We start from the raw sequence: 26904 nt of genomic DNA on the forward strand, positions 1-26904 counted from the left end.
ATGTTATTAATAATGAAATCTAAACGCCCCGCGTTTAAATACACTCCTGGAAATTGAAATAAGAACACCGTGAATTCATTGTCCCAGGAAGGGGAAACTTTATTGACACATTCCTGGGGTCAGATACATCACATGATCACACTGACAGAACCACAGACACATAGACACAGGCAACAGAGCATGCACAATGTCGGCACTAGTACAGTGTATATCCACCTTTCGCAGCAATGCAGGCTGCTACTCTCCCATGGAGACGATCGTAGAGATGCTGGATGTAGTCCAGTGGAACCGCTTGCCATGCCATTTCCACCTGGCGCCTCAGTTGGACCATCGTTCGTGCTGGACGTGCAGACCGCGTGAGACGACGCTTCATCCAGTCCCAAACATGCTCAATGGGGGACAGATCCGGAGATCTTGCTGGCCAGGGTAGTTGACTTACACCTTCTAGAGCACGTTGGGTGGCACGGGATACATGCGGACGTGCATTGTCCTGTTGGAACAGCAAGTTCCCTTGCCGGTCTAGGAATGGTAGAACGATGGGTTCGATGACGGTTTGGATGTACCGTGCACTATTCAGTGTCCCCTCGACGATCACCAGTGGTGTACGGCCAGTGTAGGAGATCGCTCCCCACACCATGATGCCGGGTGTTGGCCCTGTGTGCCTCGGTCGTATGCAGTCCTGATTGTGGCGCTCACCTGCACGGCGCCAAACACGCATACGACCATCATTGGCACCAAGGCAGAAGCGACTCTCATCGCTGAAGACGACACGTCTCCATTCGTCCCTCCATTCACGCCTGTCGCGACACCACTGGAGGCGGGCTGCACGATGTTGGGGCGTGAGCGGAAGACGGCCTAACGGTGTGCGGGACCGTAGCCCAGCTTCATGGAGACGGTTGCGAATGGTCCTCGCCGATACCCCAGGAGCAACAGTGTCCCTAATTTGCTGGGAAGTGGCGGTGCGGTCCCCTACGGCACTGCGTAGGATCCTACGGTCTTGGCGTGCATCCGTGCGTCGCTGCGGTCCGGTCCCAGGTCGACGGGCACGTGCACCTTCCGCCGACCACTGGCGACAACATCGATGTACTGTGGAGACCTCACGCCCCACGTGTTGAGCAATTCGACGGTACGTCCACCCGGCCTCCCGCATGCCCACTATACGCCTTCGCGCAAAGTCCGTCAACTGCACATACGGTTCACGTCCACGCTGTCGCGGCATGCTACCAGTGTTAAAGACTGCGATGGAGCTCCGTATGCCACGGCAAACTGGCTGACACTGACGGCGGCGGTGCACAAATGCTGCCCAGCTAGCGCCATTCGACGGCCAACACCGCGGTTCCTGGTGTGTCCGCTGTGCCGTGCGTGTGATCATTGCTTGTACAGCCCTCTCGCAGTGTCCGGAGCAAGTATGGTGGGTCTGACACACCGGTGTCAATGTGTTCTTTTTTCCATTTCCAGGAGTGTATTTGATGATTTTCTGAAAGCATGAAAGATATCTTATTCGAACAGTTACTGTAGTTCAGTATGTGTAAGGAATTAAATTTTAAACGCTTTTTGTCAAATCGTTGTAGCAAAGGCTCGAAATTGAAGCTTACAAAACCTCTAAAAAGTTGACACTGCCGAAGAAATGCGTAACAAGGCAGCAGTCAAGCGGAAAAAATGGCACTGCTGGACAACCAAAACACAACTTATTAGACAGAAGTTTCTAGAATATTATAAATAACACGACGAAAGACCAACTTTGTGAAAACTTGACACCTATTGCTGTAGAATCTTAGAACATTTTCTGAGCTCAAACGCAAAGAGGTATCTCGAAAAAAATGACCTCCTCCTGTTCCGAAAACATCAATCACGTGAAACCCAGTTCGCGCTTTTCACACCTGGAATCCTGAAAGCCATTGTCAAATCAGTCAGTCAGATGCATTGGTCATATAGACTGCCGAAAGGCATTTAACTCAGGGCTTATTGCTGAAAGCGAACTTTTTTTTCTTTTAATCAGTCTCCTGACTAGGTTTATTCAGCCCAATACGAATTCCTCTCCTGCGCTAACCTCTTCAACTCAGAGCACCCTACGCCGTCAATTATTCGCTGCATGTGTTCCAATCCTTGCCTTTCCTGATGCCTTAACACACGTTATGTAATCCTCTTCCTTCTTCTTGTCTTTGTTTTCCATCAGTCCCTTTCTTCGCCCATTCAGTGGGAATCTCCTCATTCCTTATGTTATCAGTCCACCTGATTTTTAACATTCATCGGTAGCGCCATATCTCAAACGTTCCGACTCTCTTCTGTTCCAGTTTTACCTCTGTCCATGATTCACTACCATAAAATGCTGCGCTGCAAACGCGCATTCTCAGAAATTTCTTCGTCAAATTGAGGCAAATGTTTGATACCAGTAGCCTCCTATTGGCCAGAAGTGCCCTCTTTATCTAAGCTAGTCTGCCTTTTATGTCCTCCTGACTTCGTTCGTCGTGGGTTGTTTGCTTCCAAGATAGTAGAGTTCCTTAACTTCGTCGACTTCTTCACCACCAATTTCGGTGTTAAGTTTCTCGCTATTGTCACTCCTGCTACTTCCATTACTTATGTCTTTTTCCAGTTTACTTACAACTCATACTCTGTACTCGTGAAACTGTTTATTCCATTCAGGAGATCCTGTAATTCTTCTTCACTTTCACGGAGTATAGCAATGTCATTAGCGAATCTTATGGTTGATATCCTCTCACACTGAATTTTAAGCACACTCTTGTACCATTCTTTTAATTTCGTCATTGCTACTTCGATGTATAGATTGAACAGTAGGGTCGAAAGACTGCATCTCTGTCTTCCTCACTTCTAATCCGAGCGCTCCGTTCTTGGTCTTTCAGTCTTATTGTTCCTTTTGTATATTGTTAATCATCCGTCTTTCCTTGTACCTTATTCCTCTTTTTCTCGGAATTTCGAACATCTTGCACCATTTTACACTGTCAAACGCTTTTTCTAGATCGACAGACTCGTATACTGATTTTTCTTTACTCTTGCATCCATTAATAAGAGCAACGTCAGGACTTACCTTTCCTGAGGCAAACTGATCGTCATCTAGTAGATTCTCAATTTTATTTTCCGTTATTATGTGCATTGCCGGCCGCAGTGGCCGAGCGGTTCTAGGCGCTACAGTCTGGAACCGCGCGACTGCTGCGGTCGCAGGTTCGAATCCTGCCTCGGGCATGGATGTGTGTGATGTCCTTAGGTTAGTTAGGTTTAATTAGTTCTAAGTTCTAGGGGACTGATGACCACAGCAGTTAAGTCCCATAGTGCTCAGAGCCATTTGAACCATTTTGTATTATTCTTGTCAGTAACTTGGATACATGCGCTGTTGATTGTGCAATAGTTTTCGCACTTATCTGTCCTTACTATCTTCGGAAGTGTGTGGAAGTTACTTTTCTAGAAAATCTGATGGTACATCGCCATTCCCCTATATTCTACACACCAACTTGAATAGTCGTTTGGTTGCCATTTCCCACAATGATTTTAGAAATTGCGATGAAACGTTATCTATCCCCTCGCCTTCATTTGATCTCAAGTCGTTAAGACGTCCTTTAAATTCTAATACTGGGTCCCCTATGTCGTCCTTGTCGACTCCAATTTTTCTTTCTATCAAGTTAAGTATGGGATTTCAAGCAATATTTTAACGGGATTGAGGATTTATTGAAAGGAAGGATACAGCATGTTATCTTGGTCTGAGAGTCATTGACAGATGTAAAAATACACCATAAGACAGAAAAAGGAACGACGCACCACGAAGAATTATCCGAATGGGATGAAGACCTGTAGATGTGAGTTACAGAAACAGACAAACAAATGATTAAAATCTCATAAAAATAGGATGATTTATTCAAGAGAATGTGCTTCACAAACTGAGCAAGTCAGTAACGCTTTGGTCCATCTCTGGACCATATGCAAGCCGTTATTCGGCTGGGCACTCATTGACACAGTTGTCGGACGTACTCCTGAGGGATATCGTGTCAAATTCTGTCTAGCTGGCTCGATAGATCGTCAAAATCCCGAGCTGGTTGGTGGGCGCTGCCTTTAATGTTCCGAATGTTCTCTATTGGGGAGGGATCCGGCGACGTTGCTGGCCAAGGCAGTGTTTGGCAAGCACGAAGAGAAGCAGTAGAAACTCTCGCTAAGTGCGGGCGGACATTATCTTGCTGAAATGTAATCCCAGGATGGCTTGTAATGTAGGGCGGCAAAACGGAGCGTAGAATATCGTCAACGTAACCGCTGTGCTTTAAGTGTAACGCGGATGGCAATTAAAGGGGTCCTGTTACGAAAAGGTTCGAATGGCTCTGAGCACTATGGGACTCAACTGCTGAGGTCATTAGTCCCCTAGAACTTAGAACTAGTTAAACCTAACTAACCTAATGACATCACAAACAACCATGCCCGAGGCAGGATTCGAACCTGCGACCGTAGCGGTCTTGCGGTTCCAGACTGCAGCGCCTTTAACCGCACGGCCACTTCGTGTTACGAAAAGGAATAGAAGCTCCAACCATAACTCCTGGTTGTCAGACACTGTGACAGTCGACAAAAAAAATGGCTCTGAGCACTATGGGATTTAACTTCTGAGGTCATCAGTCCCCTAGAACTTAGAACTATTTAAACCTAACTAACCTAAGGACATGACACACATCCATGCCCGAGGCAGGATTCGAACCTGCGACCGTAGCAGCAGCACGGTTCCGGACCGAAGCGCCTAGAACCGCTCGGTCACAACGGCCGGCTTTTAGGAAGTCAAATTCATTTGGCATGTGCCAAGAGTATTCACTCCCACTAAGCCAATCTTATGGCGTCCACATCATAGTTTTTTGAATAACTGCTTGCGCTGTGTTCTACCAGACACCTGTGGAAAATGATCTGAAGCGTAATTTAGAAATATTCATTTTTCAATTCCACTCGTTCAGCAGCCAGGCTGTGCTCTTAAATCTTACTCCACTTTTGCGGTATTACAGACTCATAATACTAGCTGGCTGATGGGTTAAACGTCCCCAACCTTCTATTAAATCTAAATTACGAAACACAAGTCACCTGGAAACGATATCTGGGCGTTGAAAAGTAGCACACTATTATTCCATTGCATTAGATAGAACAGAAAAAAATAAGTGTTGGCGCTGCACTATATTTATAAAAAGGAAGTGATTTTGTGATATACTTTTTTTCTTATTTTACTTCTTTAAATTTTCTATTTAAAATCTTTTATTGTGCTCAAATGCAATGAATTACAACGTTGTACAAATGTTGAGGCAAAACACATCCTTCAATTTATTGCATTATGCAATGATACAATTAAAAAATTAAATAAATAAACGCCGCTCGGGATTAGCCGAGCGGTCTCAGGCGCTACAGTCATGGACTGTGAGGCTGGTCCCGCCGGAGGTTCGAGTCCTCCCTCGGGCATGGATGTGTGTGTTTGTCCTTGGGATGATTTAGATTAAGTAGTGTGTAAGCTTAGGGACTGATGACCTTAGCAGTTAAGTCCCATAAGATTTCACACACATCTGAACATTTGAAATAAATAAACAAGAAAAAAGATGGCAAAAGCAGTGAACATTTGTCAAAAGAGCAACATAATTGAATTTAATATCTTGGAGAACATTTTTCTCTGTGCTATGTAAACGTATTCTTTGAACGGCTTTTAGATGTAAATTAGAGAAATGAAATAGCATAACTGGAAAAACTGCCATAGAATTTTTTTTCTAAAATAAGAATTGCGTGTGTTTTAGAAAGAAAGTGAAAAATACGACTTGAATGAATGAATGAATGATTTGTTCGAGTCTGTTATAGATAAAATTTTTTGTTAATTACACTGTATGTATACGGAAGTAGACATGAAATGTAAAACATATTATTTTATCCCCTTTCACTAGTTTCAAAACATTCTGCAACTTAATTTAGTTTATTTGTAATTTTACATGGCTTTCTCAACAGTCTTGTTCCATCATGAGATTATGTTGCTGGTTTCAACGCGGATTCTACATTGTCTTCTTCATTTCTTAACCTGCCTCGAGAGTCACACGGAGATAATTGGGCACTGACTGTCCATATCTAGCTCCCAGATATATGAGAGTCCAGTGTTCCAATGACAAAAAGTAATAAATTCCTGTCTATCGGTGCCCTTGAGTTTGGAAAGAAAAAAAGGTCACGTTACTGACAAGCCAGTTAAAGGCATTGTGCTTAGCACTGAGGGTAAATTTCCAGTACGGTCGTAAAACTTGGTCATTTATCACATTTATTACTTATCGCAGAGGCAGATTTTCTTTCTTTTTTTATTCGTCCGCCGCTAGAACGAAAAATATTCGTGCAAAATACGTGCGGTGGCCGGGAATCGAACCCGGATCAACTGCTTGGAAGGCAACTATGCTGACCATTACACCACCATCGCTTGCGGAGGTTTTGTCCGACTAGTGTCGTGAGATTGTAACGGAACGTTGGCTCGTTTCATTGTGCCGTTAAACGTGACGTAGCGGATGAGACAGCTGCTTCTACCGCACACTCCTTGACACGCAATGTGGCTCACTGTCAGAAACAAGCAGACTCTCGACCGTTCTACTCAACCCGCAAACATGCAGAGGAACGGCGAATTTTCAGATTTTAAATATATTATGTGTATGTCTATTGCGCTGTGTCGGAACAGTACCCACATATTATTGTCTAAAACCTGTTCCTGGCTGCTGCCACTACCTTATGCACTGAGTGCATGAGCTACTATCTTAACAGCGATCATCAGATACTTCATGCACTGGTAGATAGCTAATCCTAGCAGACACCAGTACTTCATGAACTGAGCTGAATTGGAACACAATGCTTAAGACGTGCATATATATACACACCTTGATCATAGAACCGATATTACCCCACTCCAGCAGAAGATTAGAGTTTAATTGTTTTGCTACGTACAAGCAACTGTGCACAACAACGGATCTGAACTGCTTCTATACATTACTACCAGGTGACGTTAAGCAGTTGCTAGTACGTTGTTAGACATTTTAAAATGCTGGTAACTTACATTCCATACAGCTTAGTGTAATCAAAATTTAAAACTTTTGTTGTTTATCACTAAACCCGTTTGCGTTGAGTGCTTCACTTGGAAATTTTTGCTGTCGTTTGCTATTGGGTACTATGCTTTAATACGCAATATGTATGTTTGTATAGAGAGACTTAATGATATGTCTATTCCGCATTAAGAACTAGCTCTGCCTTCAACTGAGTACATTTTGCTAAATTTACGTAAACGTAGCTCTACTTAATTTAATTTACTTTTTAAAATAATAGTCAATTAAAAATTATTTTTCCTGTTGGTATTTAGGGCCAAATAGTAATGATACAGCTGTAGGGATCGTGGGGTCTCTTATACCCACAGTATTTTTATACAAATACCAAATTATACCACATTTGACTGAAGAGTTATGCTGCTATGTCGCCCCTTCTCATCCCCACTCTCAACCGCTGGACACTAAGGCGTCTTAATATCACAGTAACGTTTTTAGTGATTTGCGTACCAAGTTTGGAATAAATTACTTCAGTCATTTCAGAGACATCCATTTATGTCACTCTCTTTGCAACTGCACCCCAACCCTCCGCCCCCCCCCCTCCAATCCTAGGGGTGCAAATTCATTATGACTTACACTAGTTAGTCTAGTGACCCCGAAACCTATGTATTCCATAAGAATATCGGTCGTCATCGAATATTAATTACGTACCACGGCTTCTGTCCCACACACCAGCCCTAGAGGTGGTAGGGGTAAACTACTGTCACAGTAGTTTTAAGAAAATAATTATATAAATAATGAATCATGTACTTGCAAAATTTGGTTGAAACTGCTCAAGACATTCCTCAGTTATGCTACAATGTCACAACATTTTCACCTCATCCCCGCCCCTGTAGTAGGTAGGCGGTTCTCACGCCTGAGAAAGATCCGGAGGTGCACAACGTCTCATCAAGGTTTCATCGAAATCTAATGAACGGTATAGGAGCGTACAGAATACGAACAAACAAACAAATACTTACTTTTATTTATTGCATTTTTGTGGTACGGGTAGCTTTCATACGCAGTACACTAGGTTGCCGCCTACGTAGCCTGCACGTAAATGAGGCTCTGTATCAGAGAGCGCCGAGAATTCTAATCGTTTTCCCCCTTTCCTGTTCCTGTTTAGCACAATTACGGACACGATGCCTAAATATTCCTTCTCTAGGAACAAAGACTTTTTTTAAAGTAGATGAAATTTGGTAGATAATTATTTTCATAATTTTTTTAGCATTTAAAAAAAGACTCTGACGATCTAAAGCAAAACAAAACGTCTTAAAATACAGTGACAGAAAAAAATCGGAAGGCGAAACAATAATTAATGTAGAATAATGAAATTTTGAAAATACATTTGCCTAGGTAACACGTGTAAGTGATTAACATTGCAGGATAGCAAGTTAATATAAGTGCGAGATAAGGCATTGCAGATGTGAAGAGCTGGAACATTAATAACTGGTGTAGCCCCAGAATGTTGACTGCAAGCATGCGAAGGTGCATGCATTGTGTCGTACAGGTATCGGATGTCAGTTTGTGGGACAGAGTTCAATACCTGTTGCACTTGGTCGAACAATATGTTGTTGTTGTGGTCTTCAGTCCTGAGACTGGTTTGATGCAGCTCTTCATGCTACTCTATCCTGTACAAGCTTCTTCATCTCCCAGTACCTACTACCACCTACATCCTTCTGAATCTGCTTAGTGTATTCATCTCTTGGTCTGTTTCTACGATTTTTACCCTCCATGCTGGCCTGCAATACTAAATTGATGATCCCTTGATGCCTCAGAACATGTCCTACCAACCGATCCCTTCTTCTAGTCAAGTTGTGCCACAAACTCCTCCCCAATTCTATTCAATACCTCCTCATTAGTTATGTGATCTACCCATCTAATCTTCAGCATTCTTCTGTAGCACTACATTTCGAAAGCTTCTATTCTCTTCTTGTCCAAACTATTAATCGTCCACGTTTCACTTCCATATATGGCTACACTCCATACAAATACTTTCAGAAGCGACTTCCTGACACTTAAATCTCTCTCTCTCTCTCTCTCTCTCTCTCTCTCTCTCTCTCTATTCGTTTAGTCGGTTCCGACTCTTCGTGACCCCATGAACCAAATCACGCCACTTTTTCCTGTCTTGCACTTTCTCCCGTAGACCTTCCAGGTTGGAACACGTTGCTTCTGTGATGCCATCGATCCATCTCATCCTCTTCTTCTAGTTCCTTCAATCTTCCCAAGCATTAATGTTTTTTTCCACCGAGGCATGCCTTCGCATTGTGTGTCCAAAGTAAGTCAGCTTTTGTTTCAACATTAGACCTTCCAGGGAGAAATCTGGTTTTATTTGCTCCAATATTGATGTGTTGTTTCTCTTTGTAGTCCATGGAACTCTAAGAAGTTTCCTCCAACACCACAATTCGAAAGAGTCAATTCTTCGCCGTTCAGCCTTTCTAATGGTCCAGGTCTCACATCCATACATCACAACTGGAAATACCATAGCCCTCACAATACGGATCTTTGTTGCTAGTGTTATATCTCTGGACCTTATAACCTTGTCAAGGTTCAACATCGTCTGTCTACCGAGCAACAGGCGTCTCCGGATTTCATGGCTGCAGACGCCATCAGCAGAGATCTGGGAACCGAGATAACTGAATGTGGTCACTACCTCCATGGTTTCTCCTGCTATATCCCACGAATTGGTAGGTGTAGTTGCCATAATTTTCGTTTTCTTCACATTCAGCATAAGACCGGCCTTTTCACTTTCGTCTTTCACGTTCAGTAAGAGTGTTCTCAATTCTTCTTCACTGTCTGCCAAAAGGATCGTATCATCCGCGTACCTGAGGTTGTTTACATTTATTCCAGCTATTTTAATTCCTGTTTCTCCTCGTATTCCTCATAACATGTTCTGCATACAGATTGCATAAGTACGGTGACAGTATGCAGCCTTGCCGGACCCCTTTCTGAATCTTTATCCATTTCGTTGTTCCATACATAGCTCTCACCGTGGCTTCTTGGTCAAGGTATAAACTCCGTATCAGATGAATGAGGTGACCTGGTACACCCATGTTTTTCAGTACGTTCCATAATTTGTTGTTATCGACGCAGTCAAAGGCTTTGGCGTAGTCAATAAAGCAGAGGTACACATCTTTCTGGAATTCTCTCGCTTTTTCCATAATCCACCGAATGTTAGCAATTTGATCTCTAGTTCCTCTTCCTTTCCTAAATCCAGCTTGTTCTTCTGGTAGCTCTCGATCTAGATATTGGCGAAGTCTATTTTGTAAGATTTTCAACATAACTTTGCTAGCATATGAAATAAGTGCGATTGTTCGGTAATCTGAGAATTCTTTAGAACTTCTCTTCTTTGGAATGGGGATGAATACTAATCTTTTCCAGTCTTCTGACCACTGCTGCGTGATCCATATTTTTTGACATATTGAGTGCAGCACTTTCACTGCATCCTTTCCAGTGACTTTAAACAATTCTGCTGGTATTTCATCATGTCCACTAGTTTTGTTATCAGCCATATTTTCAAGGGCCCACTGGATTTCGCTCTCCAAAATATCTGGCTCTAGTTCTAAATTAACATTAACATCAGCAGTAGGAGCCCTGTCATTATGCAGTTCTTTCTTGTATAGGTCTTCTACATATTCTGCCCATCTTTCCTTAACATCCTCTGCTTCACTCAGATCTTTCCCGTTTCTATCTTTTATCATTCCAATTTTTGCCTGCAATTTTCCTTTAATATCTCTAATTTTCTTATAAAGATCTCTTGTCTTCCCCATTCCGTTACTATCTTCAACTTCCTTGCACTGTTCATTAAAGAATATATTTTTATCTCTTCTAGCTAATTTCTGAAAATCTTTATTTAATTCAAACATAGCTGATCTATCTCCCTTGATTTTTGCTTTCCTTCGTTCTTCTGCAACTTGCAGTGACTCAACTGATAGCCATCTAGCCTTCTTACTGTTCCTTTTCTTGGGAATGTGTTTCTCTGCGGCCTCCTTGACAGTATTAGGTACTTCTGTCCACATCTCTTGCGGGCTTTTGTCCTCCAGCTGTAATACATTAAATCTGTTTTGTACCTCTACAGCGTAGTCGGAGGGTATAGAGTTAAGGTCGTATCTGCAAGTTGGGATACTTTTTGCTACATTCTGAAGTTTCAGCCGAAATTTTGCAATCAGGAGCTCATGATCTGATCCGCAGTCAGCCCCAGGTCTCGTTGTAGCTGACTGAACCACGCTCTTCCACCTCTGATTACAAAGTATGTAATCAATTTGGTTCCGGTGTTGGCCATCTGGCGAAGTCCAGGTATATAGGCGTCGTTTTCGTAGTTGAAACAGTGTATTAGTAATTATCAATGAAATTTCTTGGCAGAATTCTAGGAGTCTCTGGCCAGCTTCATTTGTTGTACCAAGACCATATTTCCCTGTTATACCTTCTACAGCTTGATTTCCAACTTTTGCATTCCAATTTCCAACTATGAAGACGATATCCTTTTTTGGTGTTGAAAGTAGTAATTCTTGTAAATCTCTATAGAGCTGGTCAATAATTTCCTTTTCAGTATGGGTTGTCGGTGCATAAACTTGAATTACTGTGATGTTGAGGGGCTGACCTTGAAGTCTGATGGACATCATTCTATCATTTTTATATTTGCATCCCATTACAGCTTTTCTCTCTTTATCACTAACTATGAAGGCTACTCCATTACTTTTGTTGTTATCGTGCCCAGAATAATACACCATATGGCCATCCAAAGCAAATTCTCCCATGCCAGTCCACCTCATTTCACTTATTCCCAATATGTCGATGTTAATTTTCACCATTTCTCTTTTCACTATGTCTAGTTTTCCTTGATACATGGATCTTACATTCCATGTTCCTATGCAGTGCTTCTCTTTGCACCATCTTACTCTTCGTGAAGCTGCTCTCAACCTGGTTCCCCCCGGAGATCCGATCGGGGAATTTCGGAACATTTTGAGCTGAGCGAAGCCATGGGGTTTTCTTGGGATAGTTCAGTGGTGGTTTCCCGTTGCCGTCCACTGTCCTCCAACTCCTATCTGCTCACCGACTCAGTTTCCCGCTGGGGTTGGTTACCCAACCTTCCGCTGAGTTGCTCGGCTTAACAGGGGCACCACGTGTAGGTAGGAAGTTGGAGAATTGAGGTGACAGAGGCTGTGAGAACTCTCTTGCTGAGTTCTTGTAATCGCGCATCACCCCCATTTTATGTCAGAGTCTCATGATGTTTGCAGAGACCCCCCCCCCCCCCAGGTCATTTACTGGGCCCACTTAAATCTATACTCGATGTTAACAAATTTCCCTTCTTCAGAAACGCTTCCCTTGCCATTGCCAGTCTACATTTTATATCCTCTCTTCTTCGACCATCATCAGTTATTTAGCTCCCCAAATAGCAAAACTCCTTTACTACTTGAAGTGTCTCATTACGTAGTCTAATTCCCTCAGCATCATCCGACTTAATTCGACTACATTCCATTATCCTCGTTTTGCTTTTGTTGATGTTCATCTTCCTTTCAAGACACTGTCCATTCTGTTCAACTGCTCTTCCAAGTCCTTTGCTGTCTCTGACAGAATAACAATGTCATCAGCGAACCTCAAAGTTTTTATTTCTTCTCCATGGATTTTAGTACCTACTCCGAACTTATCTTTTGTTTCCTTTACTGCTTGCTCAATATTCAGATTGAATAACGTCAGGGAGAGGCTACAACCCTGTCTCACTCCCTTCCCAACCACTGCTTCCCTTTCATGCCCCTCGACTCTTATAACTGCCATCTGGTTTCTGTACAAATTGTAAATAGCCTTTCGAACCCTGTATTTTACCTCTGCCACATTCAGAATTTGAAAGTGTTCCAGACAACATTGCCAAAAGCTTTCTCTAAGTCTACAAATGCTAGGAACGTAGGTTTGCCTTTCCTTAATCTTTCTTCTAAGATAAGTCGTAAGGTCAGTATTGCCCCACGTGTTCTAACATTTCTACGGAATCCAAACTGATCTTCCCCGAGGTCGGCTTCTACCAGCTTTTCCATTTGTCTATAAAGAATTAGCGTTAGTATGTTGCAGCTGTGAGTTATTAAACTGATAGTTCGATAATTTTCATATCTGTCAACACCTGCTTTCTTTGGGGTTGTAATTATTTTATTCTCCTTGAAGTCTGAGGGTATTTCGCCTGTCTCGTACATCTTGCTCATCAGATTGTAGAGTTTTGTCAGGACTGGCGCTTCCAAGGCTGCTAGTAGTTCTAATGGAATGTTGTCTACTCCCGGGGCCTTGTTTCGATTCAGGTCTTTCAGTGCTCTGTCAAACTCTTCACGCAGTATCGTATCTCCCATATCATTTTCGTCTACATCCTCCTCCATTTCCATAATATTGTCCTCAAGTACATCGCCCTTGTATAGACCCTCTATATACTCCTTCCACCTTTCTGCTTTCCCTTCTTTGCTTAGAACTGGGTTTCCATCTGAGCTCTTGATATTCATACAAGTGGTTCTCTTTTCTCCAAAGGTCTCTTTAATTTTCCTGTAGGCAGTATCTATCTTAACCCTAGTGAGATAAGCCTCTACATCCTTACATTTGTCCTCTAGCCATGCCTGCTTAGCAATTTTGGACTTCCTGTCGATCTCATTTTTGAGACGTTTGTATTCCTTTTTGCCTGCTTCATTTACTGCATTTTTATATATTCTCCTTTCATCAGCCGGCCGCGGTGGTCTAGCGGTTCTAGGCGCTCAGCCCGGAACCGCGCGACTGCTACGGTCGCAGGTTCGAATCCTGCCTTGGGCATGGATGTGTGTGATGTCCTTAGGTCAGTTAGGTTTAAGTAGTTCTAAGTTCTAGGGGACTGATGACCACAGATGTTAAGTCCCATAGTGCTCAGAGCCATTTGAACCATTTTCTCCTTTCATCAATTAAATTCAATATTTCTACTAGCTCTCGTCTTTTTACCTACTTGATCCTCTGCCGCCCTCAGTACTTCATCCCTCAAAGCTACCCATTCTTCCCTGAACAATATAGGGGCGGTTAACAGCTGTTGTGGATGACGCTGGAATTCTCGTCTGGTGATCGGTGATGTCCCATATGCGCTAGAATGGAGATGGATCTGGTGATGGAGCAGGCCAGGGCAATATGTCGATCTCCGTATAGCATGTTGGGTTACAACAGCTGTATGTGGGATGCTGTACATCAGTGTCAGCTCAACAGGTCAATTCATCAGATTGACGTACGAATATGCAGTCAGGGTGCGTGCTCCTGCTGTCATACGAAAATACACCCCAGATCACAACTAGACGTGTATGTTCAGCTTGTCTAGCTCACAAACAGGTTTGGTTGCAGGCCCTCAACTGGTCTCCTCCTAACCAACACATGGTCATCACTGGCAGCAGGGTAGAACCAGCTTTCATCAGAAAATACAGCAGACTTCCACACTACCTGCAGTTGGGGTCAGTGGAATGTACGTTACGGATCTTCTGGCTCGGAGCTGTACTCGAAGTAACCGATTTGCAACAATGCATTGTGTCACTATGCTGCCAACTGACGCTCAAATTGTTGCTGCAGATCCAGCACGATGCGCCAGAACCACACGCCGAAAACGGTCTTCCCTCTAATCGGTAATGCCAGCTGGCCGTTCGGTGTCCGGTCTTCTTCCCTACTGTACATTCTCGTGACCACCGCTCCCAGTAATCATGTACAGTGGCTACATTTCTGCCACGATTTTCTGCAGTATCACAGAAGAAACATCCAGCTTCTCGTAGTCCTAGTACACGACATCGTTCAAATTCAGCAATGTGCTGATACAGGCGTCTTTGTCGCCTTGAAGGCATTCTTGGCTAACATGAATTCCCAACGTCCAGTCTCAAAGGTAGCTAACGCTCATGACCGTTATAGCGTGTGTTTAGTGCAAACCTGAAGTGCATCATCGTAGTGGCGCTACTAGCGCCATTTCATGCGACAGGTGCGAAATTTCAACAGACATCATCTTTCACATGTAGAAAAACGCCTACCACCTTTCCTATACGTTGCACAACTCCTTCTTGGTGCAGCGGTTTTTTTCTATGTCAGTGTAGTTATGCATATTGGATTCCTTTCTTGCGGCATAAAAACTGGACTTCACTCAAAACATATCGTGCTGGATAACAAACTTAGGAAAGTGTGTTTGAGATAAATGATCTCCTCGACAAAGTAGGCGCAGCCGGTAAATCGCTATTAAGCGGTCGTGAGTAACATCTTAAAGCCATTGAGGAAGTTCTTATTACTAAGCTGCAGCTGTTCACTTATGATAAAACCAACTCTATTAGCTAGATGCTAAAAAATCTCAATTTCGCCCATTAAATGTAACTTGTAATATTTTCCTTTGTTTATTCAATGTTAGTGTTTCTTAAAATGTTCTCGGAGAGTGTTCAGAACAACTACGTAGGCGGAATTACAAACGTTATTACCTCTCTTGTCCGGCAAGTGCTCTTTATACCTATCTTTGATAGTTCTTCGAGTTTGTCCTGGATAATATCTCGGACGGTTATCACAGATTTCGTAAACAGCTGTAATGGTGAAAGGATCTACGATTATCCCAAGCGTGTGCACTAGTCTTTTCTTTAAACTGTTATTGGTGGGGAATGTGACCTTATAGCCATGTGGGGACTGTGTTTAAATTAAAATTAAGTAGTCACTGTAACTATATGGAATCTAAAGGCCGGTTTCTTAAGGTAGAGTACTAATTCCTACAACTTGCGTAGACATCGTTTGTTTCCGTCATTTGCTACTTCAGGGGCCAACATTTTACTTTCTTTGTGTATGGTGTGGCGACGTGCAGAGGTGCTGGTAGTTTTGTGTCATGTGTCCGGTGTGCTTCGACTGTCGATTTCTGTTATTAAAGTCGTGAAAAACAAGGGAGGGTTTTCATAACTTTATCCACTAGGTAGCCAAATTGAGTGGAGATTTCTTTGGTTTTGATTGAATGATAGCGCGAGCAAGGCTTGACAAGCGGCAGGAAACCCCACGACACCAGGCCTTTAGCGCATTAAGTCTTTTGTTTCTGGAGGTTCATCCGACAATTGTACACCGTATGATCTGAAAACATCGTAGGCTACACTTCGGCCTTTTTTTTACGGTTCCATATCTCAACTAGTAAAAACGGAACTCTTATAGGTTCACTTTGTTGTCCTGTCGGCCTGTCTGTCTGTCCGTCTGAACGTCCGACTCCTCGTATTATTATTTGTTCGTCGTGCGGTTCAAACAGCAGAGCTCTGGCGCTGAATTAATTTGATATTTTATTTATACTGCAAGCGATCTATGTTCTGCTTCTCAGTTTCTCAACCTGTCCAGCGTTGCCTTCTTTGGTGAGTATGCCATTTCACGACTCGATTCCACTCTCAGGCGACGACATTTCAGCTGACTATTCCGATCTAGTCCTATATCTGAGTTCTCACACATTAAAACACGTCGGACTCCAAGACAAATTTTTTCACATTTTATAGTCCTTTGAATTTTTCTTGTTTGGAGTTGGCGCATTATATGCTTGGACTTGTTTCATTTCACATTTCGTCCATATATTGTCGTAGTTTTTTTTATAGATAGTTGTTATTCTTTACAGAAGCAATTGTTGCTTACCTTCTTCCTGGTGGGTCTCTGTCTCGTGATGACTGGGTGTTGTGTGATGTCCTTAGGTTAGTTAGGTTTAAGTAGTTCTAGGGGACTGATGACCATAGATGTTAAGTCCCATAGTGCTCAGAGCCATTTGAACCAATCTTACTGGTGGGCAATTTCGTAGTGTGTTGTCATTTACGTGGGCGTTCTCTTCCAGAGGACATCCCACGGCCTCTGTCGTTCTTTCTGGCTGATCGGGCATCTCACCATTGGCGCTGTTAAATTGTTGTTACCTCCCTGTCATTATCGATTTTTTGGTCTTTTGGATTTTTCTCCGTTATTTGCGTATTCCGCTCTGACTGTTGTTATACGATAAATATACATTAATTTAGCATCCGTCGGCTCGCTATTCGTTGCTGTTACGAATAATCTCCTGTGGATGTTCTTTTCAAGGCGTGATTGGACGCAGCATCTTATATTTTTCCTCGTTACGTAAGACAGCACAATAACGTCATCTTCTTTACCTGAGTCAGTATTCAATCGATATTCTAGCAAAGTAAGAGAGGCGATCTGACAAACCTGCAACAAACTTTTTAAGTGATTTGGAAAAATAGACATCGCTATGTAATAGCTTTGTGTGTGGATCCGAGTCACTTTTAGATTGCCAGCCTAATTATGTGAATAGTCATAGACAAGTAAGGTTTATAAACAGCAGCTCCAGTCTAGAGGATATAATAATTCAGACGCAGGAGGAAGTACGAATCGCGCGTGTATTTAGGAGTTATGTACGCAAGGCATTAGACGAGGATGGGATTCGAACGCCTGCGTACAGAACACATTGGATTAGCAGTCCAACGCCTTAACCACTCGGCCACCTCATCTTGCGAAAGTAAGTTCTGAATCGTGCAACAGTAACTGCAACTGCAGAAAAATATGGTCTTGCTAACTGGACGTTTCGTCAGATTGAAAAGGACTTCGTCATTCTTTTATGGAGGGCAAGTTGGATGCATGTCAATAGAGATGCCGTTAGATCAGGGTTTCCCAAACTGTGTTCGTGGAACACTGTTCTTCGGTGGGAATCAACGCACCGTGAAAAACCATTAATAACATGGTGTTTTTTCGACATTTTGATAATGCTAAAAACTTTTAAAAAATTTTATGAGTTCTGTGCTTTTAGTTATGATTTAAAATTGAAGTAATCACCGAATACAACAAGTTTTCTCATTTCTAAGATTTTGTTAACCTTCAAAATAAACAAGGTGTTCCATGAAAGTACCAGCGTTCTCGAAGTGTTCCGTCAGACGAAAAGTTTAGACACCCCTGCCTTAGAGAAGTTAAATATATAACACATTAATGATTATCACCTGCATATTGGATAGGAGGATACACACTATTTACAAATAAAACTTTTCCAAGAAAGACCCAGCCGAAAGCCGACAGTGCATGCAACAAAATGACTTCCGCATGGAAAATTGTCTAATATAAAACAATGCTGGTGATGTAGAACGAAGAGCCAAAGAAACTGATACACCTGCCTAATATCATGTAGGGCCCCGCGAGCACGCAGAACTGCCGCAACACGACGTAGCATGGACTCAACTAATGTCTGAAGTAGTGCTGGAGGGAACTGACACCATGAATCGAGCAGGGCTGTCCATAAACTCGAAAGAGTACGAAAGAGTGGAGATATCTTCTGAACAGAAAGTTACAAGGCATCCCAGATATGCTTAATAATGTTTATGGCTGGAGAGGTTAATATCCAGCGGAAGTGTTTAAACTCAGAAGAGTGTTCCTGAAGCCACTCTGTAGCAATTTTGTACGTGTGGCGTGTCGCATTGTCCTGCTGGAATTGCCGAAGTCCGTCTCAATGCACAATGGACATGAATGGATGCAGGTGATCAGGCAGGATGCCTATGTGAGTGTCACCTGTCAGAGTCGTATCCAGGCGTATCACGAGTCCCATATCACTCCAACTCCACACGCCCCACACCATTACAGAGCGTCCACTAGCTTGGTGGAGTCCCCTGCTGACATGCAGGGTCCATGGATTCATGAGATTGTCTCCATATCCGTACACGTCCATCCGGTCGATACAATTTGAAACGAGACCCGTCCAACCAGACAACATCTTTCCAGTCATCAACAGTCCAATGTTGGTGTTGACGGGCTCAGGCAAGGAGCAATCTTTGTGTCGTGCAGTCAGCAAGGGTATACGAGTGGCCCTTCAGCTCTGAAAGCCCATATAGATGATGTTTCGTTGAATGGTTCGCATGCTGACACTAGTTGATGGCCCATCACTGAAATCTGCAGCAATTTGCTGAAGGGTTGCACTCCTGTCAGGTTGAACGATTCTCTTCATTCGCCGTTGGTCCCTTTCTTGCAGGATCTTTTTCCGACCGCAGCGATGTCGGAAATTATATGTTTTACCGGATTCCTGATTTTCAAGGTACACTCGTGAAAAGGTCGTGATGTAAAGTTCCCACTTCATCGCTACCTCGGAGATGCTGTGTCCCATCGCTCGTGTGCCGACTATAACACCACGTTCAAATCCACTTAAATCTTGATAATCTTTTATTTTAGCAGCAGTAACCATTCTAACAACTGCGCCAGACACTTGTTGTCTTATAATAGGCGTTGCCGATCGCAGGGCCATATTCTGCCTATTTACATTGAAACGCGTATGTATTCAGTGTATTCATTAACAGCGATGGCGATGCATGACAGAATCTCTGAGCAGAGAGTTTTTTTTATCGTTGCTAGTCTGCGCTTGACATAAATACTATGCGCATAATTTCAGTGAATAATACTTTTATTCTACTGTTCTCTGTAAAATGTTCTCTGTAAAACGAATGACTTCTGATGATTTGTAATTAGGCAATGAATTTCAATGTTCTCTGTAAAACGAATGACTTCTGATGATTTGTAATTACGCAATCAATTTCAATGTTCTCTTTAAAACGAATGACTTCTGATGATTTGTATTTAGGCAATCAATTTCAAGTAATTAGGCAATCAATTTCAATGTTTTCTGTAAAACGAATGACTTCTGATGATTTGTAATTAGGCAATGAATTTCAATGTTCTCTGTAAAACGAATGACTTCTGATGATTTGTAATTACGCAATGAATTTCAATGTTGTCTGTAAAACGAATGACTTCTGATGATTTGTAATTAAGCAATCAATTTCAATGTTATCTGTAAAACGAATGACTTCTGATGATTTGTAATTAGGCAATGAATTTCAATGTTCTCTGTAAAACGAATGACTTCTGATGATTTGTAATTAGGCAACGAATTTCAATGTAAAACGAATGACTTCTGATGATTTGTAATTAAGCAATCAATTTCAATGTTGTCTGTAAAACGAATGACTTCTGATGATTTGTAATTAAGCAACGAATTTCAATGTTATCTGTAAAACGAATGACTTCTGATGATTTGTAATTAAGCAATCAGTTTCAATGTTATCTGTAAAACGAATGACTTCTGATGATTTGTAATTAGGCAACGAATTTCAATGTGAAACGAATGACTTCTGATGATTTGTAATTAAGCAACGAATTTCAATGTTATCTGTAAAACGAATGATTTCTGTGATTTATAATTAGGCAATGAGTGCCAATGTTGTCAGTAAAACGCCAAGCAATGAACATTATTCTGTAATACTACATACATGGTACAGAAATGTTCAATAACTGGGCAATGAATGCCGCAAACTACTAATGTAATTTTCAGTGAAGACTAGTATGTGACTTAATGTCCTTCACCTTCTGGCCTAACTACCCTGAATTACTGCAATATCCATTTGTCCTGTATATCCTCATGATCATGGAGCACTATATTTGGTTTTTGCACTAATTCCACGTTGGTGTGCCTTGTAAGACCGTGGTGTTGACACGACATGCTGTCCACCACCGTGAGCGATGGAGACGTTATTATGGTCCCACTGTTTGGTGTACCTGATGTACTGCCAAAATGATAACATGGAATATTACTACGACATTTCAGTGTCTTGGCTACGCTGATAAACACTTCTGGGAAAAGAACTTCAGATTGTCTTACTTGATGTTGTACTTACGTGGAAAGATATAGACTTTCAGTGCAGCTGCGTGCAACCTAAAGTGCTACAACCATGACGCAATCCTTCCTATTCCTTTCCTAATTCTTGTAAAATGAAAAGTCATATACAGTGCGTGTGCATTTCCCTTCATTTGTTAATAAGATCAGTTGTCCTGAAATTACTAAAGACTTCTATAGTGCATGTGCACTTTATTACACTCCTTGATTTGTTTGTTTGTTGTAGAAAAATACTAGAGAGTATTACAGTGCGTGTGCACTCTATGCCATTTGTTAGTATGATTTGTACTCATTTTGTGATTTAGTGATATGTTCTGAACTACAGTGCGTGTGCACTTTTGCCATTTGTTAATATGTTTTGTACTTAACTTCAGTGTGTGTGTACTTTATGCCATTTGTACTCATTAAATATACATTTTGTGATTTGATGATATATTCTGAACTACAGTGCATGTGCATTTTTGTCATTTTGTTAACATGATTTCTACTCATTGTATATATATTTTGTCATTACCTGATATGTTCTGTACTACTGTGCGTGTGCACTTTTGCCAATTGTGAATATGTTTTGTACTCATTGTATATATTTTGTCTTTGCCTGATATGTTCTGTACTCAGTGCATGTACACTATATTTACTTCATGTTTGTAAAGTTAATTAGTTAAGAAAAAATTTGTTGCTCATGGCAAGTCCAAATGACTCACCATCGCTGCCAAATTTTTGCCCCCCCAGTGGAGGGTTATGAAACGCGTATGTATTCAGTGTATTCATTAACAGCGATGGCGAGGCATGACAGAATCTCTGACCAGAGAGTTTTTTATCGTTGCTAGTCTGCGCTTGACCGCGCGAGAGTGCAGTGCAGTTGGAGAGCTGTAGCGCGAGAGTGCAGTTGCGAGGCAGTAGTTGTACGTATCGAGTCGCGAGAGCATGTAGTAGCGCGCGAGAGACAGTCGCAGTTGTATAAGGAGTCGGCGGGCGTCGACATGGGCCTCTGGTCAAGGTTCAGGACGAGGTATACTTTTTTAAATAAGGTAATAAAGCAGCATTGCGCACATCTGATAATGTAGTGTATCTTAACTGTAATTAATTTGTTCAAGAATCGCCCCAATAATAATTTTGTTCTCAAAGCAATCTTTTAAGAAAATAATCATTACAATTGAAACAATATTTCCTTTGCTTTTCCTCCCAGAATCAATTTATCAGGTTAATCTTAACGTTAATTTTGTAGGGACTTAATATTTTTGCACATTGTTATTATCATTGAGTTTTATTACTGTGGGAAGCTAACATTTGGTACTATTTGCAATTCTTATTCAATTCTTTTCATTTTCATATTTTTGTGGGGAGCTTACACTTAGCACGATGATTATTCACATTTAGATATTTTCCTTTTTATTTTTTTGTGGGGAGGTTACACTTGGCTCTATTCCCATTAACATTATATTATTGTCATTCACAAAATTTTCTGGGGAGGTTACAACATATCTCTGTATTTGAATACGCATGCCAATGCCAGTTTCTTTGGCGCCTTAGTGTATAACGCATGTTGCAACAGGAGCGGCTGTAGGTAAGCGGAAGACGTGTCTCTGCGACTGGACAAGCAGCTTGCTGTGAGCAATGCAGTGCCTGTATTTCAGTTTTGGTTCACTGGAAACAATAGGCGAGGGTTGCGCACTACTGCTTTAAAACCAAAATAATGAAAAACAAGAAAAGAGCAGTGAAAAAATAAGGGCTTGCGTTCCTGCCTAGTAAGCAAGAAGACCCGCGTTCAAGTCCTGGCTGTAGCACAAATTTTAATTCATTTCTTCAGCTCCCATCATTACCGTAAATAATAATAATGAAAGGTAAATATATGAGTAGAATGCCACAGGATAATAATTTTGTCTACTCCATGACGTTTGAGATTTAACAAGATTTCAATAGTAAATTATGCTTGAATGGTGGCCTCATATCAAACTGATAGATTAACTGAACACTTTTCAAATCAGTAAAGCAAATCTGTCACGTAGTTTCACTAGAGCATTTAATGACGGTATCAAACACAGTGTAATGTCGTAAACATGAATATTACCTCACGAAGAACCAGTAGCAAAAACTTAAAACTTCGACAGTGCGAAATTTTTCTAGCATTCGCAACGAAAATTAAAGTTCATTATCAGAAAGACTCTCGTTACAAATATAGTACAAGTTCGTCACACAATTACAATTAAAAAATTATGCTGCAAAACCATTAAAGTTCATTGTTGCTTACAAACAGTTAAATAAAGATAAAGTTCGCGTGAACGCCAAAGAACCAATTTATAGGTGCGAACCGAATTTCAAGTCCCGAAATATTTCTAAGTGTTCAGCTACCGATCACCGAAGTATTCTAAATCTCACGAACACAATCTGAAGCCCCGGCGGCGCTCTGCCCGTCCCAACCAGACAAATTTTCAGGCTGATCGCAATGATCAGAATTTCAGTTACAGCATTTTAAAAGAAGACATTAAAAAAATTAAATGAACACTGGTGGCAAAACGTGAACTCTGCGACTTCTCCTATATTTTTCCATGAAAATACAGCTCTTCTGGTTTTCACATGCAGATGTTCAGACCTCTACCTTACTGTGGCTGAAAAGATTTTTTAAAAAAAATGTTTAAGTTTCCCTTAGCATTCCACCTTGGCTACGCGAGCTAAGGTGGAGCACTGACCAAAAGACCCCGAGCTGTGCTCTGGCAAACTGTTTAAAAAGTTCAGTCACGCGACGACTGCGCTGAGCAACACTCTTAGTTTGACCATGACCATAATTCAAGAAATTTAAATAGAAATTTCAAACACAAAGAGTACACTCTATAGATCAGTCTGTGACTTCATAATGGAAGATTTGAATGTAAATTTTATGTAAAAGTTTTCGTTTGAGGGCATTATTACAGCGTATATGTAACGTAGCGCATACATCGACTTGTGGCAAGGGAAAAGTGTGGCATTCGTCTCTTTCTAACGTGCGTTCGGTAAATGCAAAGACCGGAAATATAGCAACGTTATTACCAAATGTGCTCAAACAGGATCAACGTGCTGTTATTCTTTTCTTGGCCGTCGAAGGACAGACACTGGCAGACATTCATCGGAGAACGAAGAATGTATATGGGGCTGCATGTCTGTCGAAAACCAGCTTTGAGGAATGGTGCGGAAAGATCCGTGGCGGTCGCGTTTCGACATAAAATGCACGTTCCCATATCGCAAATGTCGTAACGCAGAAGTTACACCAACTCAAGCGGAAGATACTCGAACGCCTACCCTATTGTCCTGATCTCTCTCCATGCGATTATCACGCCTTTGGGCCCTCCAAATATGCCTTAAATGGTCGACGATTCTCGTCGGATGAAGAAGTGTAGCAGGCCGTTACGGACTTCCTCATGCAGCAAGACACAGTCTTTTACCAAACGGGCATTTTCAACCTGGTGATGGGACGACTGCCTCAATGTTCACGGCTATTTTGCCTGACTGGCAAAGTTATTAAAACAATGTGGAGCAATTACAGCTGATGTTTTGAGTCACATATGTAATGCATCACTGACTCAGGATATCTTTCCAGACAGGTTAAAATATGTCATTGTCAGGCCTCACTACAAAAAGGGAGAAACCACAGATGTCAATAATTACCGGCCAGTATCCTTGCTTACAGAATTTTCAAAAATATTTGAGAAAGTAATATACTCAAGAGTGGTTAGCCATCTCAAAGTAAATCACAGTTCGGATTTCAGAAATGCTGTTCCACTGAGACAGCAATATACAATGTCACTGTCCACATAATAGAGTCTTTAAACAGTAAAATGTCACCAGTAGGAATATACTGTGACTTATCCAAAGCATTTTATTGTGTGAACCATGACATTATGTTCGAGAAATTACAATTCTATGATATAAATGGAACAGCATATGAGTGGTTTAAGTCATATCTACAGAACAGGAAGCAAAAAGTCTCTTTATATGCTTCAAGTGATTCAAAGGAGTTTGCCACTTCATCTAACTGGGGTGAAATTACATTAGGTGTTCCACAAGGTTTGATCATGGGTCGCCTCCTGTTCTTGATATATGTGAATGGCCTCCCTTCTTATGTGAAAGAAGATGCTGAACTGACACTGTTTGCTGATGATACAAGCATAATTATTAATCTAGTAAAAGAAAGTCCGATAGAAAATGATACAAATAAGGTCTTTGGAAAGTCATTAATTGGTTTTCTGCGAATGGGCTTGCTCTGAACTTTGGAAAAACACAGTACATCCAATTTTCTGCTGCAAAAAGTATAATTCCTTCGATAAACGTAACACATTAAAAGAAGTCGGTAGCCAGGGTAGAGCATACTAAGTTTTTGGGTGTACTTATAAATGAGACTCTTAATTGGAAAATTCATATTTTGGATCTCCTAAAGCGACTAGGTTCAGCAACTTTTGCAATCAGAATAATTGCCAATTTTGAGGACTTAGAAATTAGTAAGCTAACATACTTTGCATATTTCCACTCTCTGATGTCATACAGAATAATATTCTGGGGCAACCCAACACTTAGCCTAGGCAAAAGGTATTCACTGCTCAAAAGAAAGTAGTTAGAATAATGTGTGGGGTTCATAGTCGCACATCTTGTAGGCATCTGTTTAAAATGTTAGGAATTCTTACAACTGCTGTACAGTACATTTACTCAGTGATGAAATTTTTTCTCAACAACATAGACCAGTTTAAAATCAACAGCGAGATTCATGATTACAATACCAGCAAATACCTGCACTTTCCTTTACCTAACCTATTTTTGGCACAGAAAGGGGTAAAATATACTGCTATAAAACTTTTTGATAAATTACCAGATGAAATAAAATGTCTGACAGACAGCAGTAATAGTTTCAAAAACAAATTGAAATCATACCTCCTTGACAACTCCTTCTATACCATAGATGAATTCTTGAATATGAGTAAATAAATTTGGAAATATAATATATGCATTTTGTGCCATTTAATGGAATGGGATAGATAATAGATATATTTAGGTATAACACTATAATGTAAATAAAACAAAAATACTTGTTTCCTGTGCGCATTTCTTGAGCATTTGACACGTTCCACGTCATAACGGGCTTTTCGTGCTATTGATCAATGGAACACGTAACTAACTAACTACCTAAGTAACCGATTCTGGACTGTACGATCTTGGAACGGAAACATTTTGATCGCTCTTACAATAACGATTAACTTTATGCAGTCTTGCTATGTCTGGCAGAGCAGACTGACTTGTCAAACCATCAACTTTAAATACATTATAAACATCGAATTATATTCAATTAAACATAGCAATCAGATAAGAAACTGAGATGCTCATACAGGTCTGATAGCTTTTATTCATGTTGAGGAACCGTAGTTTAGGCCCATCTTTGCATACATTCTATTAAATTGTAACTATTTATCAACTTGTTTAATTGTAAAAGTAACGTCGTGTCGTATTTGTTGGCGTCACCAGATTTTAAACGTCGTGTTATTTGTGTGCTTTGCGTGTTTGCTTGAACCGTTACGAATTCTGTAAACTATAATAATTGTAAATGTTAATAAATTTATGAATAATGTATTTGCAAACATGGATTAATTTGTAATGAGCTTGTCTCATGGCTACGATTCAAAAGCTGTGCTTGGTTTCCTTGTAACACGTCTGAAAGATGTATTTTCAGTGACAGTTGGCTCCATATTCTGACTCAGTGGAGTCTCCACCTTGGCTCGCGTAGCCAAGGGGGAATGCTAAGGGAAACGTAAATATTTCTTTAAAAAATCTTTACAGCCACAGTACGGTGGAGGTCTGAACATTTGCATGTGAAAACCAAAAGACCTGTATTTGTATGGAAAAATATAGGAAAAGTCCCAGAGTTCATATTTTTCAAACAGTCTTAATTTAATTTTTTTAAATGTCTTATTTTAAAAAGCCATAACCGAAATTCTGATTATTGCAATCAGACTGAAAACTTTATTTAGAGGTAGTAAGAGGAATGTAGCACCACTGAACTACAGTCATTAATATGTGTTTAAAATTTTATTATTTGCAAAGTTTAGAATTTCGTACAATCAGAATCAACCATCTTTTTTCTAACAAACAATTTCGTAAATCAGAATCTGACTGAAGGTATTATATATGCTTAGCTACAATGGGACAGCAGCTTGTTTCGGGCAGCTT

The 26904-nt window shown here is 41.1% G+C and overlaps 1 protein-coding gene and 2 non-coding genes across 3 annotated transcripts; all 3 read right to left on the reverse strand.

Moving 5' to 3' along the window:
* Nucleotides 1-6343: 6343 nt before the first annotated feature.
* On the reverse strand, nucleotides 6344-6415 carry Trnag-ucc (transfer RNA glycine (anticodon UCC)). Its single transcript has one exon. It is a non-coding gene; the product is annotated as a tRNA-Gly (tRNA).
* A 3723-nt stretch (nucleotides 6416-10138) lies between these two features.
* On the reverse strand, nucleotides 10139-10831 carry LOC126195306 (uncharacterized; the record flags this gene model as incomplete). Its single annotated transcript, XM_049933866.1, has 1 exon — nucleotides 10139-10831. A coding segment is annotated over exon 1 (693 nt), but the record flags the coding sequence as incomplete, so codon positions are not given.
* A 6605-nt stretch (nucleotides 10832-17436) lies between these two features.
* Trnas-gcu (transfer RNA serine (anticodon GCU)) lies at nucleotides 17437-17518 on the reverse strand. Its single transcript has one exon. It is a non-coding gene; the product is annotated as a tRNA-Ser (tRNA).
* Between the last annotated feature and the right edge of the window lie 9386 nt (nucleotides 17519-26904).

Source organism: Schistocerca nitens, chromosome 7 (genome assembly GCF_023898315.1).
Source record: "Schistocerca nitens isolate TAMUIC-IGC-003100 chromosome 7, iqSchNite1.1, whole genome shotgun sequence".
Lineage (NCBI taxonomy): Eukaryota > Metazoa > Arthropoda > Insecta > Orthoptera > Acrididae > Schistocerca > Schistocerca nitens.